This window comes from Sapajus apella, unplaced genomic scaffold, assembly GCF_009761245.1.
Source record: "Sapajus apella isolate SASKATOON/1434 unplaced genomic scaffold, GSC_monkey_1.0 scaffold24, whole genome shotgun sequence".
In the NCBI taxonomy this organism is placed as follows: Eukaryota; Metazoa; Chordata; class Mammalia; order Primates; family Cebidae; genus Sapajus; species Sapajus apella.
Genome location: NW_022436964.1, coordinates 20,873,690 through 20,889,327, shown reverse-complemented (window position 1 = coordinate 20,889,327; position 15,638 = coordinate 20,873,690). Strand labels below are relative to the sequence as shown.

Genomic DNA, 15,638 nt, shown 5'->3' with positions numbered 1-15,638 from the left:
CTTGCTTAATACTATTTAATTTGACAAATTCTTATACAGCTTTTCCTATGTGCCAAGCTCTTTTATTAATGATTTTACATAATTTTTTATTTAGTTAGATTTTCTGATATGTGATATTTCCTTAAGTAGAGGCATTAAAATTTAGAAAACCTGATGTTGTAAAGACTGTAAATTCAAGTCAGTATATTAAAGTAGAATGAAAAGTAACATTATAACCTGCCTTATTAAAATTTAAAAAGACGGAAGTAAACAAAGTAAAAAAAATCCAGCAACTCTATATTGAAGATATTTTAGAAGAGTCCCTAGTTCAAGTATTTTGACTTGTTTGCAGATCATGTTACCCAATTTTTCTTTAGGAAAATATGGTCAGTCACCATAGGTAAAATAATATAGTTATCATTATCCCTTTTTCAAGAATGAAGACACTCAGACCAGAAACGAATGTGGAAAGTAGAAATGTCATCTTATGGGAATCCCTTGCTGTCAGTGAGGACCCCACTTAGGCCAGCACTACTCATAGTGTTTAAGGAATGTGAAACGCCGTCATATTTACGAGATTGTGAAATAAAGCTTCACTTGATCTCTTTCTGTGTGGGATGCTTACCAGTTGTTGGAATATAATGTGGGTCTAACTTTAGATTTTTATGCTAGTGTTTAGCCCATGTCCTCAATGTTCTAGCCTCAGTGAAGGACAGTTTCTCCTTTTAGGCATAACATGTAACACACTTGGAGACTTTGATGTAGATGGTTCTCCAGCCTTCTCTTTACAATTATGTGATTGAAGGGGAGACAGTCATTACCAGTAATGAGGGGAGGGCTCCAGAAGCTACAGTGGATTCTAGTATTACTTCTTTCCTTTACTTTCAGGTGGACAGTGCAAAGCCCTTTGGTGAGAATATTTCAGAGCATCATTTGAGGAGGTCTAGAAGAAAATCTAAGTTTTCAGACTTTCCGTTTCCAATGAGAAGAGGTACTCGAGTTTCTTGTTACTCCTGTACATTTCCCTATGGCCACAAATGTGTCCTATGTATACTCTTTCATTCTGAGGAATCACAGGTTAAGTTGGGAATTTTGGACCTAATTCTCAAGTACTTGCCAGCTGTGGAATTTCCAGGGCAGTATTCTCACAAAGCACAGTCGCTGAGAAGCTTCTGTCTGAGTTCCCCTTACCGTTGGAGGGGATGGTTCTGAGAGGCGTGCTGAGTGAGCTGTGGTTGCAGTCGTTCCCTGGCTGGGCTGGGAAAGCAGAGTACAACTTGTCCTGCTGCGAACTCCTTGCAAAGTCACCATTAATGCCTAATAAATAAGGCTTTCAATTTTTCTTGGTGGAGAAAAACAGGATATTGATGGTCAACAGGTGATGTAATATTTGCTTTAGAAGATTTCATGTGAGGGAGGTGGGAAGCCAGCTCTATCTGAAGCAGTTAGATGAAGGCAGGGTGTTCTCAACCCTTTAGATTTCAGGCCCTTTTGGATTCCTAAATATTCTTGAGGAGCCCAAAGAGCTTTTCCTGATGTGGATAATATCAGTATTTAGCATGTTAGAAATTAAAACTGATAATTTTTTTTTTTTTGAGACAGAGTCTCCCTCTATTGCCTAGGCTGGAATGCAGTGGCATAATCTCTGCTCACTGCAACCTCCGCCTCCTGGGTTCAAGCAGTTCTCCTGACTCAGCCTCCCAAATAGCTGGGACTATGGGCACATGCCACCAGGCCCAGCTAGTTTTTTTTATATTTTTAGTAGAGATGGAGTTTCACCATATTGGCCAGGCCGGTCTTGAACTCCTGAACTTGTGATCTGCCTGCCTCAGCCTCCCAAAATGCTGGGATTACAGGCGTGAGCCACTGCGCCTGGCTAAAACTGATAAATTTTTAAAATACAAGAATAGGCCGGGCACGGTGGCCCAAGCCTGTAATCCCAGCACTTTGGGAGGCCGAGGCGGGTGGATTACGAGGTCAAGAGATCGAGACCATCCTGGTCAACACGGTGAAACCCCATCTCTACTAAAAACTACAAAAAATTAGCTGGGCATGGTGGCGCGTGCCTGTAATCCCAGCTACTCAGGAGGCTGGGGCAGGAGAATTGCCTGAACCCAGGAGGCGGAGGTTGCGGTGAGCCGAGATCGCGCCATTGCACTCCAGCCTGGGTAACAAGAGCAAAACTCCGTCTCAAAAAAAAAAAAATAAATAAATAAAATAAAATACAAGAATAGAGTAGCACACATTCCATTAGCCATCCAAATGGTGATGCCGTGACATCATTGTAGCTTTTGGAAAACTCCATTGTACAGTCATGAGAGAATAAGAATGAAAGCAGCAAATCATGTCTTAGTATCATTATGAAAAGAGTTTGACCTTGCAGATCTCATGATAGGTCTTGGGAACCCCTGGAAGAGATCCCTGGACTACACATTGAGAGTCACTGGATTAAGGAATCCCTTGTAGGCTTTTGACTGAAATCCATGAATCATGTCAGTAGTGAAGGTCATGTCAGTGAAGATCAGCCATTCCTGAGCTTAATCAAAATTCTTAGGCTGGAAAGGAATGGTGGCGGTCCATTTGTTTGCCTGCTAGTTGTACTGGATTTTCCATCTATTGCCATCCCTGACAGTAGAATTTCTTTTCTTAGACTTAAAAGTCTTTTAAGGGGCTACTTTTAAGTCTCTTATGGTGACTTAAGCTAGTATTCTTAGACTGTGGTGGCCGTTTGACAGCAGCTGGCTAAGGACAGAGTACAGGGTTTGAAGCAGAAAGTGCTTCATTACCTATGGCATTTAATTTAAGTTCTTTGAATTGAAAATCACCTGTGTAGCTTATGAAGCAGCATTGTTTTCCCTACTGCAGAGAAATCAGGCAACAGCAAATGTCCTTTCCTAGGGAGGTCAAGCTGGGTTTAATGCAGGCTCTATTGTGATGGGACTCACATATCACAACGGTCTTGGCCTTTGTCTTTTCTTAATCCTGGCAGGTGGAAAAAACTAAGGTTCCAGAGAGGTTACAGTGTGTGTAAAGGTCACACATCAAGTTTTTGGCCTGCCTACATTTAGAGAAGACATTCAAACCTCTGGGCTCAGATCCTTGGAATCCCTGTAGCTTTCAAGCCAGACCTTTGCTTAGGTCACTTGTCAGCTCATTCATCCAGGCCTAAGGTAGAATACAGAAGTGTTTCACAAACTTGAATGTGCATTTGAATCACCTGGGGCTCTTGTTAAACTGCAGATTCTGATTCAGTAGGGCTGGTGTGGAGCTTAGGATTTTCCTTTTCTAACAAGCTTCCAGGTGATACGGATGCTGCTAATCCATGGACTGCACTTTGAGAAGCAAGGGAAGGAAGGCGAGCTCCCTCTGTGAAAGGAAGGGCTCAAAACCAGAAGGAAGGAGGTTGTGAGGCCACAGGGCAGGTTTGTGGCTATTGCTGAAAGGGCCTTAGCATTGCTAACTCTCTGCCCTAGCTGGGGGTGGGAGAGAAGAGAGTTCCTGGGACAAGGTGGCACATACATATGTGTATGCCCAAAGGATATGAAAATGGTCAGAATTTCAAAAAAATCTCATTTTATATCTACCAGTGACATGGGGAGCGGGATCAGCAGTGCAGAAAAAGTCCCTTGTCATTGCCTGAGTCCCGGTCACATTGGGGGAAGCCATGGTGACCTTAGCATTGCCTTACAAATACTCGTTTTAAAAACATTTTTAAATCAACCTGGAAAAGTCCAACCTAGTCTTCACTTTCCCTGTATGTATTTCATGCTTAATTTCCTAGTCAGCCTTAGTGTACTCAAGCATTAGGTCTACTTACCTATCATGATCATTGAGGGTCATCATAATGATTTCCGTTTTTGCTATGTTCTATGTTTTTCCAAGCTGTTACATATTTGTTGTCTCAAGTTAACATTTGTGTCCATCTTGGACAATTATATTCAAGAACTCCTGCATCAATGGGATTCCATGAAACCCAAAGATAATGGCAGGGGAGGCAAGAGTTTATAAATTTTATATTAGACCACAGTACTTTCTTTCAGGTTTTGGGCACCTGCTCAAATATGAGTTTTTCAGGCTGCTTAAGAGTTATTGAAATTCCACATTCACTTTAGACTTGCCTTACCCTTCCCCCTTCCATGTATGCTGTCATTGAAAATAAAACCTCATTGTTGACCTCTCAAGGGAGACTTAAAAGTGATAGTGTAATTTACAAGGGAACATTTAAGTTTTTAAATAATTCATTCATTGTCTAAAATTTTTGTACTGCTGTAGAATACATATAATGGCAGTTTTAAAGTGAAATGGTATTAATGAGTCATTGAAACACCTGTTCCTCTTTCTTGTAGCTTCTTCTCTTGACAGCCTTGCAGCTAACATAAAGGTAATTTTAGAAGTAGAATTTGTAAAATGATTTACTTCCAGCTATCTTATATCAATTATTGTGCTTTTTCCAATCAGTGGTGGATATTTTTAGTTAGTCTGCGTAGGTGGAATTGCTATAGTTTAGTGTCTACATGCAGATGTGTCCAGACGCCATGTTATACTTTGTTTTGGGGTTAGTTGGTTTGTGTCCCTTATATAAGTAGGATGAATCACCAAGGAGGGTGTGTCTATACCCAATACCTACTTTATTGATAGTTATTTTCATTGCTTTTTCTCTAATCAAATACCTTTATACATAGAGGTGGCAAATCGCTTGTTCTTGAAGCTTGATTGGTTTGTCAAAGTGAAGCTTCAAATTTCTGTGGCACAATATGAGAATAGATTTACGCAAAGAAAATGGAATATACTATATTTCTTAAGCCATAGTGCTTAAATATTTTGTTAAAATTATATTCTTCCCAGATCCAATAATCCCTAGTCCCCAGAAATCAAAGTTCAGAGCATGAGTTTATTTTGGTTTATTAATATATCTCAAACATACAGACTTTTGGTTATTTTTCTTTGGTCTTAACTCCTGAGCATTTTGTTGCTAGTCTTCTCTGCTCCAGACCCTGTTCTATTTGCAGGACATCCCTGGGCCAATATTCTGTCGTCTTAGCCCTAGTTGTCTTCCTTGTCCAACCCCATCCCAAGCTCTAAATTAAGCAAACAGAAGCAAAATTACAACTAAATGTGCATTGTCACTCAGATTATTAAAGAGCCAGATGAACGGATTGTTTTAAGGAGCGAGTCAACATCACATTTAGATTCAAGTAAATTTGGAAAGCCCTCACCCAGTAAACAAGGGGATGCCAGTTTCCATGGGAAAGCTTCATTTTCTACCTCCCAGCACTCCAGATCTCCTGGCCCCCTGGATCAGCCCCTTCTCCGAAAAAGGTCAGTGGCAAGCACCCATCTGTTTGTCTGAAGAGTACGTTGTGGCCTGGCAGGGGTAAAGCGAGGTCATTTCATCAGTTTCTTTTCTTAGGAATATTCAGCTGGTGACACCTTGATATGAAAAAATGATCGTTTCTTTAAAAATCTACCCAAAAGTCAGAGTGGAGCCTTTCCTCTTGCCTCTGGAAAGCATTTATCAGGATATTTGCTATAAATGGGATAGACAACTAACTTTGACATAGGTAGTATTTAGATACCTATTTTTATTTGTCATAAATTTAAAAACTAACCCTTTTTATTTTACCAGTACAAAAATGTTCACTACCGGAAGTTTGAAAATTACAGAAAAAAAAAGTGAAAAAAATTACACATAGTCCTACTACCCAAAGACAAATGTTGTTAGCATATGAGTGTATAGTCTTTTTTTAGACATGATTTCTTTGTTTACATTATTTTCACAAACCATAAAAATGCATTTGCATATGTCTGGAGAGCAGGTCAGAGAGTAAGAGCAGAAATCTTTTTTTGCTAAACTGCACTCTCTAAGTAGAGTAAGGAACCATTGGTTTGCTTGGGTCTACCTAATTTTAGCCTGAAAGGCCTGCATTCTAGGAAACCCTTGAGTCTTAGGCAAACCAGGACAGTTGGTTACTTTAACTTCAGGAAAGTGGCACTGAAAATAATATTTATAAGATCATTGTTTTGAATGAAGGATATGCCAATCTGCTTTTCTCTGCATTATTAGTGACGAGAATAAGAAGCAAACTCTGCATACCAAAATAACACAATTGCTCACAGAGAGACTCAGAGTAAATATATCCCAGAATCACAGTAGCCCTGAAATTTTTACAGGAATTATATTAACTTTGAGGTATACTAAGAAAGTGGCAATCCCTTCTTAGTGTTTTCAGAAATGGCAAAATAAGTCTATATTCAAATGTTAAATCATGGATTTAAGGAAGTCAGATCAAATATTTTAATAAAATCAATTAATGTATGGTGAGTTTTTGATTAGTTACTTTATTAGAAGAAAAGAATAACATAGATTTTTTAAAAACTGGCTCTGGCACACAGAGACAGGTGGTCAGAGACACACAACCCCTTTCTGTGCCTAGCCTCTGTCCCCTCCTGTCTTTTTTTTTTTTTTCTTTTTGTTGAGACGGAGTTTCGCTCTTGTTACCCAGGCTGGAGTGCAATGGCGCGATCTCGGCTCACTGCAACCGCCGCCTCCTGGGTTCAGGCAATTCTCCTGCCTCAGCTTCCTGAGTAGCTGGGATTACAGGCACGCGCCACCATGCCCAGCTAATTTTTGTATTTTTAGTAGAGACGGGGTTTCACCATGTTGACCAGGATGGTCTCGAGCTCTTGACCTCGTGATCCACCCGCCTCGGCCTCTCAAAGTGCTGGGATTACAGGCGTGAGCCACCGCGCCCGGCCCCCTCCTGTCTTATGCTTTTGCCACCAGCCTGGAATTCAGCACATTGTCAAAGCACAGGAGATTATCCTCGATTTAAAGACTTGTAGAGGATTGGTTTTAAACGAAGAATGGAAAGAACTTTCAATTGGCAGTGGTCAGTAGACATGGGCCTTAGTGCTCAAGTGTCTTTAAGTGCTGGGTGATTTCACACAGCTACTCAATCTATTGTTTAAATTAATTTTTATTTTTGAGGTGGGATCTTGCTTTGTCACCCAGGCTGGAATGCAGTGGCACAATCACAGCTCACTGTAACCTTGACCTCCCCAGCTCAAGCAATCCTCCTGCCTCAGCCTTCTGAGTATCTGGGACTACAGGTACACATCACCATGCCTAGCTAATTTTTTTAGAGACGGAGTCTTACTGTATTGCCCAGGGTCTTCTCAAACTCCTGGACTCAAGCAGTTGTCTTGGCTTCCCAAAGTGCTGGGTACAGGCATGAGTCACTGTGCCCGGCTTCAACCTTTTAGACCTCAGTTTCCTCATCTTCAAAATGGCTGTGATGGGCTGGTTGCAGTGGTTCACGCCTATAATCCCAGTACTTTGGGAGGCCGAGGTGGGTGGATCACCTGAAATCAGGAGCTCAAGACCAGCCTGACCAAAATGGAGAAACCCCATCCCTACTAAAAATACAGAATTAGCCAGGCATGATGGTATATGCCTGTAATCCCAGCTACTTGGGAGACTGAGGTAAGAGAATTGTTTGAGCCTGGGAGGCAGAGGTTGCAGTGAGCTGAGATCGTACCTTTGCACTCCAGCCTGGGCAACGAGGCTGTCTTAAAATAAAATAAAATGGGCGTGATGATCAAAGATCCATCTTACAGACATAAAATGCTTCTCAGATGCCAGAACTGGGGTTAGCCATGGTTTCTGTCCCTCTGCCTTGTATATATAACACCCCCCAAACTCCTTAAAGTCGGTACAGCAAGCTTTTCTGAGAGACTGTATTGAGCACGCTGTTACTGGTCCACTGTTATGGGCAGTAGACACCATCACAACACATCTGTGCTTTCCACTGGTCCACACACTAGACAGGAAGGCAGGCATACTGCCATGTCACTGAATATGAGATAGATTGTGGTAGGTACTTAACAGAAGTACAATCCAAATGCAGGGGAAAGAAAGAGTGGGAGGAAATTAATTCCATCAGGAGAGAGATCTGAGAAGGACTCTTTTCTCTTTAAATACATATTAGATGGTTTATGCATTCATTCAGCCAGCCTTTCCTGAGTGTCTTTATGCAGCAGGCCAGCAATTCTCAACTCTGGCCAAAAGAAGAATTGCCTCATGTTTACTGAGTCAGAATCAACTGGGATTGGAATTGAGTGTGTGGGCGGGGAGCACATGAAATCCGTGGTTAAGAGGGAAAGCAGGATTGATACTCAATCTGCTAGGCCTGGAATGGGAACACTAACATTTAAGACATTTCTTCTGATCTCTGAAAACTTGCAACCTAGCAGAAGATATAAAAAATAATAATAGAAAAGCGTGCAAAGAGCTTTCTACAAGGCAGAACTTTGTGAATATTGTGGAACAAAAGTTACTGGAGTATAAAGAAGAAGGTGGTACTTCCAGAGTGTTTTGTGGAGGAGGTGATGCTTTCTTGTGGCCACAAGGGGAGAAGATTGGATTATGATGGGGTTCATGGAGGTGAGTGAGGGGAGATGGCAGGCAGGGGCACTGTCAGCTTCCAGCAGTGAGATGAGTTTGGGAGAAAGTGGGTGCCAGGGCTCAAAGTTCTGAGGGGGACCTTGTTGGCTGACCTAGGGAGTTTGGGCTTTGCTTGGAAGGAGTGAGGCGCTCTGTGATGTTAGTCACAGGAGTAGACACAAGTGATTTCAGAAAGATGAGTCTTAGGAGCAGACCAGAGTTTTATTGACTGTCTCTGATGAGGCAGAAAATTCTTTCTGCCCAAAGTCTCTCTAAACTGGTAACTTGGGATCTAGTTGGACTATGTGTTTGTAAATAGGCCATGATTATCAGCGATAAAGAATAACACAACCACAAAGGGGCCATCCAGTTTACCCATGGCTGTCCTGGTTTTAGTACCAAAAGTTTGCATCCTGGGAAACCCCTCAGTCCCAGGTAAACTAAGACAGCTGGTCACCTTAACACCAGAGAAGTGGCCCTGAAGATAATATTTTAACAACAGTTCTTTTGAATGAGGGACGTGACCTTCCTATTCTTGCAGAAGAACCCATTGCCCGTTGGCTTTAGAGTGATCACAGGGGCAGATTCCCGGGACACTGGGAGTTGCCAGCACTGTGCCTCCACTCACTCGCTGTTCTTTCCACCCCAGGACTTTCGGGACCGCCTTCTCTGTGCCCAGATCACAAGGGTGCATGAGAATACCTGTTGCGTTTCTGCAGGTGAACTCAGTAAGGGCCAAGCTTGTAGGAACGAATTGGGAGACAAATTTCGGAGTGAGAGTCAGCCCAAGGTTTGAATGGAAGAAGTAGAAAAGGCTTTATCAGAGTGAACAATGGTAGTACTAAAGGAGGGAGGAACACTGCCACGCCTGTTCCCTATATCCACCTTCTGAATAGTATCATGCCCCTTCAGCATTATCCTCTCCCACCACATTGCTCGAGGAGAAGGTAGAGCCCATGGAGAAGGCTGTAGTAAAGGCACAGCCCTGCTGCTGTCTGTTGACTCATCAGTCTCCAAGATCTTCAAATGTAAAATAAATTGCATGTAACAATAATGGTAACAAATATAGGGGTCCCTTCGGTATTGGTTACTCCAGACCTATGAAAAAACATTTACTGTATCCAGCTGCTGGTGGCTGTTTTTAAATGATAGCTTTATTTATAGCTTCAACATATTTCTATTCCTTCCTCTTAAACATTCTTCAAGAAAAGCTGGGCGTGGTGGCTCACTCCTGTAATCTCTGCACTTTGGGAAGCGAGATGGGCAGATCACTTGAGGTCAGGAATTCAAGACCAGCCTGGCAAACATGGCAAAACCCCGTCTCTACTAAAAATACAAAAATTAGCTGGATGTGGTGGCGCATGCCTGTAGTCCCAGCTACTCGGGAGACTGAGGCGGGAGAATTGCTTGAACCCAGGAGGCGGAGGTTGCAGTCAGCTGAGATTGTGCCACTGCATTCCAGCCTGGGCAACAGAATGAGACTCTGGCTAAAAAAAAAAAAAAAAAAAAAAAAATTCTAGAGAAGCATAGAAATAATGTATGTAGTCTTAAACATGGGCAGTGCTTTAGGTGGTGCTTCCATTTGCTATGAGTTTTCTTGGGTTGGCAATGGATTTGTTTAGATTTATTCGTACTCTTGGTCTTGTTTCCCTGGAAACCAATGGGACATGCTTGCTGCAGAGAGAGCTGGAATGGAGGCCCGGATGTGGGCCGGAACCAGCCAAGCAGAGGGGCAGCAGCACAGGGCGGTCATTAGTATGGTAGCCATAGTAACAACTAAATTTCCAGATGTTCCTGTCATTTCCAGTGTTTACTGTACATTAAATAAAGAGAATCTTTTCTTGTTTCCTTTTATTTCTTTTTTTTTTTTTTTTGAGATAGAGTCTCCCTGTGTTGCCCAGGCTGGAGTATAGTGGTGCCATCTCGACCCACTGCAACCTCCGCCTCCTGGGTTCAAGCAATTCTAATGCCTCAGCCTCCCAAGTGTCTGGGACTACAGATGTACCGCCACCACACTGGCTAATATTTTGTACTTTTATTAGAGATGGGTTTTTACCGTGTTGACCAGGCTGGTATGGCACTCCTGGCCTCGAGTGTTCCGCCTGCCTCAGCCTCCCAAAGTGCTGGGATTATAGGTGTGAGCCATCGTGCCTGACCCCAAGTGGCTATAATTCTTTGAGTGTTTTTTGAAAACAGTATCTGTGCCTTTCATTATTAAATTGCTATGTACACTTTTAGCTTAGTTATACCTCAGACTTTAGGATTTGGTAACCATCCCTCTCCTGAATACAAATGAATGGATGATGAATGAATGAGAGAATGAATTTAGTCACCCAAGAAATATTTATTAAATACTTACTGTGGTATTCAGTTCCTCTTTGTCCTGGGATGAGTTATTAAGCAAAGATTCTCAGCTTCAATTTCACTCTAGAAGTAAAAACCACCACTAACCAAATAATGACAAAATGTCTACTGGTGCAAGTGATATTAATGAGGTATAGATAAATGAAACCGCAATTGCGTATAACAGGGAAGCTGACCTACTCTTTAGGAGAGGGCTCAGAAGGGATTTGCTGAGAGCTCAACAATTGAACTGAGCTCTGAAGGGTGGGTAGGAGTTAATAAGAGTAGGGAGAGGGATTGGAAAGTAGAAGAGGGAACAAATAGTGTTGCCAAATGCATATGGAAGGTAGAAAATGTTCTATGTTTGAGGAACTGAAAGAGACTATCAAACCTGTGGTTCAGTTTGGAATCTGGGTGGCCTAAAGAAAATGAGATATAAGATAAAATCCTGGTGGTAGGATTTTATCCTACCAGGATTGGGGGCTGGGCATAGTGATTCACACCTGTAATTCTAGCACTTTGAGAAGTTGAGGCAGGAGGATCACTTGAGTGCAGGAGTTTGAGACAGGCCTGGACAGCACAGGGAGACCCTGTCTCTACAAAATATTTAAAAATTAGCTCCTCATGGTGGAGCATACCAGTAGTCCCAGCTGTTTAGGAGGTTGCGGTGGGAGGATCCTTTGGCCCAGGAGTTTGACACCAGCCTGGGCAACATAGCAATCCCCTATCTCTTAAAGAAAAAAAATTAGCCAGGCATGATGACATGTACCTAGTTAGTCTTCTGTATGTGAGAGGCTGGAGTTGGAGGATTGCTTGAGTTCAAGAGTTCAAGGCTGCAGTGAGCTATGATCATGCCACTGTACTTCAGCCTGAGTGACAGAGCAAGACCCTATCCCTAAAACAACAGCAACTGGGATTAAGTTTTTTGTTAAAAATTTTTGGATTAAAATTTTAAATGTAAATTTAAAATTTACATTTTTTTAAATTTGTTTGTTCATGAGAGAAATATCTTAAAAACACAGGAAAGTATAAAGAAGAAAAGAATCACTCAGCCACACATAGAAACACAAAAAATTCTTAATATCTGAGCAGTTTTTATTCCCCAGTGCTTTCCCTATGGGTAGGTTTAAGAGAGACATTGAAATCACACTACGTTTACCATTTTGGATGCTGCTGTTTTTTAATGATGATTAAGTTTTAAATATCAATCCATATTGTCAAATGCTTTAAGTGTCTTTTTTGGTAGATGCTTACTACTCCACCCTGTTCCATCTGTTGTGCAGGTTCCATCCTGGTTCTCAGTCCACATGGAAGAATATCCATGAGAGGGTATGCAGTCTTCTGACAGCCCACAGAGCTCAGCAGCACAAAAACAAGGTTGGACTTTGTTATAAAACTAGATATTTGCTCACTAAATAATATGGGAACATGGACTTACAGTCTGGTTGGGGAGACAGACATTAATCAAATAACCACAAAAGTAAGTGGAAAATTGTGAGGCTTACTGAGGAGATTACCTTTTGTCCTGAGAGGAAATTACCGACAGGTACTTGACTTGGTTGGGAGTCAGATCTGGCTCCATGAGGATGAGACAATGGGGCTTGGATCCGACGGAAAAGTAGTAGCTAATTTGATTCACAGCAGTCATCAAGCAGAGGTCCTTTCAAAAGGGAAGACAGGCTCACAGAACATTCTCTTCCCCTGCACACATGACTCCCAATCCAGGGAGGAATACAGTTGGATGTGTGAGCTCTGTAAGGCCACAACCTGGAAGAAACTTGTTCTAAATTTAATAAGGTGGTTTTGGCTGTATGACTTTTATGGAGGTGTGGGGAGTGCTTCTGATTCATTGGTAGATATTCCCAGCCCTCTGTCACTGCTTCAGATACACAGCTAAGTGGCCTTTCACCAGTTCAAAAGAATTCAAATAAAGGTTAACAGTGCCCCCAGTGGCTGAATTTAATGATGCCATGTAGTTGAACGAGTCTTCTCGGCTTATTAAATACTGGCATATGGTAGATTTGCAGGATGACACTTAAATGTTGTTTACCCTAACCATGGGGGTAGTGAATTATTTTACTTCTTTTTTGCAAAGCCATTGGCCTTGCTTTAATTCCCAACCTTTTCAAGTAAGGAATCTCTTTAAAATGTAAACAAAGGCCTGGTTTGGGGCTCAAACCTGTAATCCCAGTACTTTGGGAGGCTGAGGAAGGAGGATCCCTTGAGGCCAGGAGGTTCAAGACCAGCCTGGCAACATAATGAGACCTTGCTTCTACAAAAAAAAGAAAGACTCCACATACACACATATATAGTGAACCCCATATACAGCATAAATGGGATGCACAGACCTCTTACATGCAAAACTACATATCTGGGTATCATCCATCTCTGTTATGTTATGGATAATAAAAATTGCTGGATTCGTTTTTGTTGTAGGAAGATTCTACGTCTGAAGTAAATTATATCATCGAAAGACAAAGCTACCCTCTGAAGCAATACCCACTGCGTGAACAGAGATATTTTTAAGCTACTGTCTTATATAAGTAAGCAGCTTAAGTGCTTTTCCTTATCTTGATTTGCTAAAAGACTTTCAGTTTCATCCTTTCAATATGAAGTAACTAGAAAGTTTGGAGGATGGGAGACTTGGAAGAGACCCAAGAACCATGTTCTTTCCTCACTCTATATAATAATGGCAGTGCATGTGTCTTCCAGCTCTCTTGATTCCTCTTGTAATCATTTCCCCTGACCCCAACATCACCCTTTATCTAATGGACCTTCCAGCCTTCTTTCAGTTCTTTGAACACGAGCTCTTTCCCGCTGTGGGGTCTTTGTACATGTTGTTTTCTACATCTGGACTATGTCTTCCTGACTCTGCTTGGATAACTCCTATTTGTCCTTCTAGCCTCATGACTTTCTATGACACAACACTCCCTCTCCCTCTGATATGTACCCTTTAGCACCCTGCATTTTTCCTTCGTAAATTATGACACAATTTATTATTATATTTGATCTGGGCTGATTGTTTAAAATTCATCTCTTCTACCAGAATGAAACCTTTATGAGATGAGGGATCTGTGCCTGCTGCTCACTGCTTTATACCCAGCATTTAGTACTGTACAGTGGAATCACATTTAATTTTTCAAACACATGTACTAGGTGTGTGTACTGAACAAGAACCTGCCTTCCCACCTCCACCTTGCTGCTGTCCCTGTATCACCTGATCCTTCATGATGGTTGCTGCTCAGTAAAGAGTTTTTATAAATGTATGTTGAATGAGGTAACAAGGCAACTCTAGAATTCAGATTGGTGGCAAGTAGTTAGTCACATTTTGGGACATCATTGTTTCTCATATGTTCTTTTCTTTTCCATTTCTAACCCAGGCTCAGAATAATATCGCCCTTCCTTATAACATGCGGCCTGAGTGCTGAGACTTGTCCACATACTTCACGTATATTAAACAAGTTCATATCTAATTCTCAGGACAATCTGATGAGATAGGTACTATCATTAGTTTCATCTTACAGATAGGGAAACTGAGGCATAGGTTAGGTCCGTTGCTCAAGGTGACATGGCTAATGAATGGTGGAGCTGAGAATATGGACCTGGGTAGTGTGGCTTCAGAGAACAGCCTCTTAACCACTACATTCTATTGCATTTCCAAAGCTAGAGTATAATCATACATGGAAATCCATGGGGAGAAAGAGGGCCCTTTGGAACCCAAGCAGAGTTTGTGGGCATTGCCTTAAGAAGTCTCCCACTAGGATCCTATAGCTTTGTACTGTGTAGTCCTCATTCAGCAGGATCAGAATAATTATGCGTCTTTCTAAACAGTAAAGGAGTGTGGGATGACCTGCTAAATTTTCATTGTAGTCTGGCTCCTGAAAGTCTGGTTTGAGGGTCACTCGTGCTTTATAGCACAAATCGGCTTACCCTAGGGGTGGCCAGGGCTCCCCACCTTTAGCACAGAAGAAGGTGCAGGACAGCTAAGTAATTGCCCATTCTGCAGGCTTCTACCTTAGAACATTCTGCTTGCTAGATTAAAGGATGGATTCTGGGCCATTTACTCTCTGGTTACCAAAATAGCCATCTAGGCAATTACTTAGGTAGTTATGGGAACATAGGCCACATGATTACCAAATGCCAAATTTTGTTGAATTTCAGCATGGGTAATATCAAGTTACATAGAGCCCTGAACCAGCTGATATGTATACTCTGATGTTGGGGATAGAGAGAAGGTAAGAAAAGAAAAAAAAAAAGCCACATCAATTCTATCTTGGAAAACAGGTTTCCTACATAACAGGAATTCCCACCCAGTGGTTTGGAATATGCTTAGAATACCTTCTCTGGAAGCTCTCCCCTGACCCCACTCCTTGAGTCATGGATTCCTGGTGAGGCTGGGATCCTAGAGGGTCATTTTAGTGAAGGTTTAGTGATTATGAAAAAGATTCTGGCTAATCTTAAACAAACAGGGCATGTATTTGAAAGATGCTGAGTATCCATCTCAGTGAGTCTGGGAAAGATCCAAACAAGCAAGATGAAATAGCTAAAACAGAACAGCCAGAGCCACTCCTGCGGGTTGGGAAGACAGATCCCAGGCAGGAGGCATCCAACACACACAACACAGTGGCTCCCACTGTGTGTCCCAGTCCCGGCTTTTCTTGAGGACTCTCTTCTAATGGCAGCACCAATTCCTGTCCCTCCCCTTCTCCATATCACCTGTTTCACTGCCAGCCAGCTTTCCCTCTCGTGTCTCCCCAGCGATCTTGAGATCCCAGGGAGATGAAAAAGTAGATTCTTACTACAAAAAGGTCAGGAATTCTTTTTTTTTTTTTTTTTTTTTGAGACAGAGTTTTGCTCTTTTTTCCCAGGCTGG

General features: G+C 41.9%; 1 protein-coding gene across 6 annotated transcripts in view; it reads left to right on the top strand.

Annotated features, from left to right (window-relative positions):
• The window catches only part of SPATA6L (spermatogenesis associated 6 like), a 60,484-nt gene extending 45,459 nt beyond the window's left edge, over positions 1 to 15,025 (top strand). For all 6 annotated transcript variants that reach the window (XM_032291038.1, XM_032291039.1, XM_032291042.1 and 3 more), the window contains 5 exons: positions 868 to 970; positions 4,326 to 4,360; positions 5,111 to 5,298; positions 12,049 to 12,142; positions 13,202 to 15,025. In XM_032291038.1, the coding sequence (XP_032146929.1) occupies positions 868 to 970; positions 4,326 to 4,360; positions 5,111 to 5,298; positions 12,049 to 12,142; positions 13,202 to 13,291 (510 nt within the window). In that variant the 3' untranslated portion in view covers positions 13,292 to 15,025. The remainder of the gene's footprint in view (positions 1 to 867; positions 971 to 4,325; positions 4,361 to 5,110; positions 5,299 to 12,048; positions 12,143 to 13,201) is intronic.
• The last annotated feature ends 613 nt before the right edge of the window (positions 15,026 to 15,638 follow it).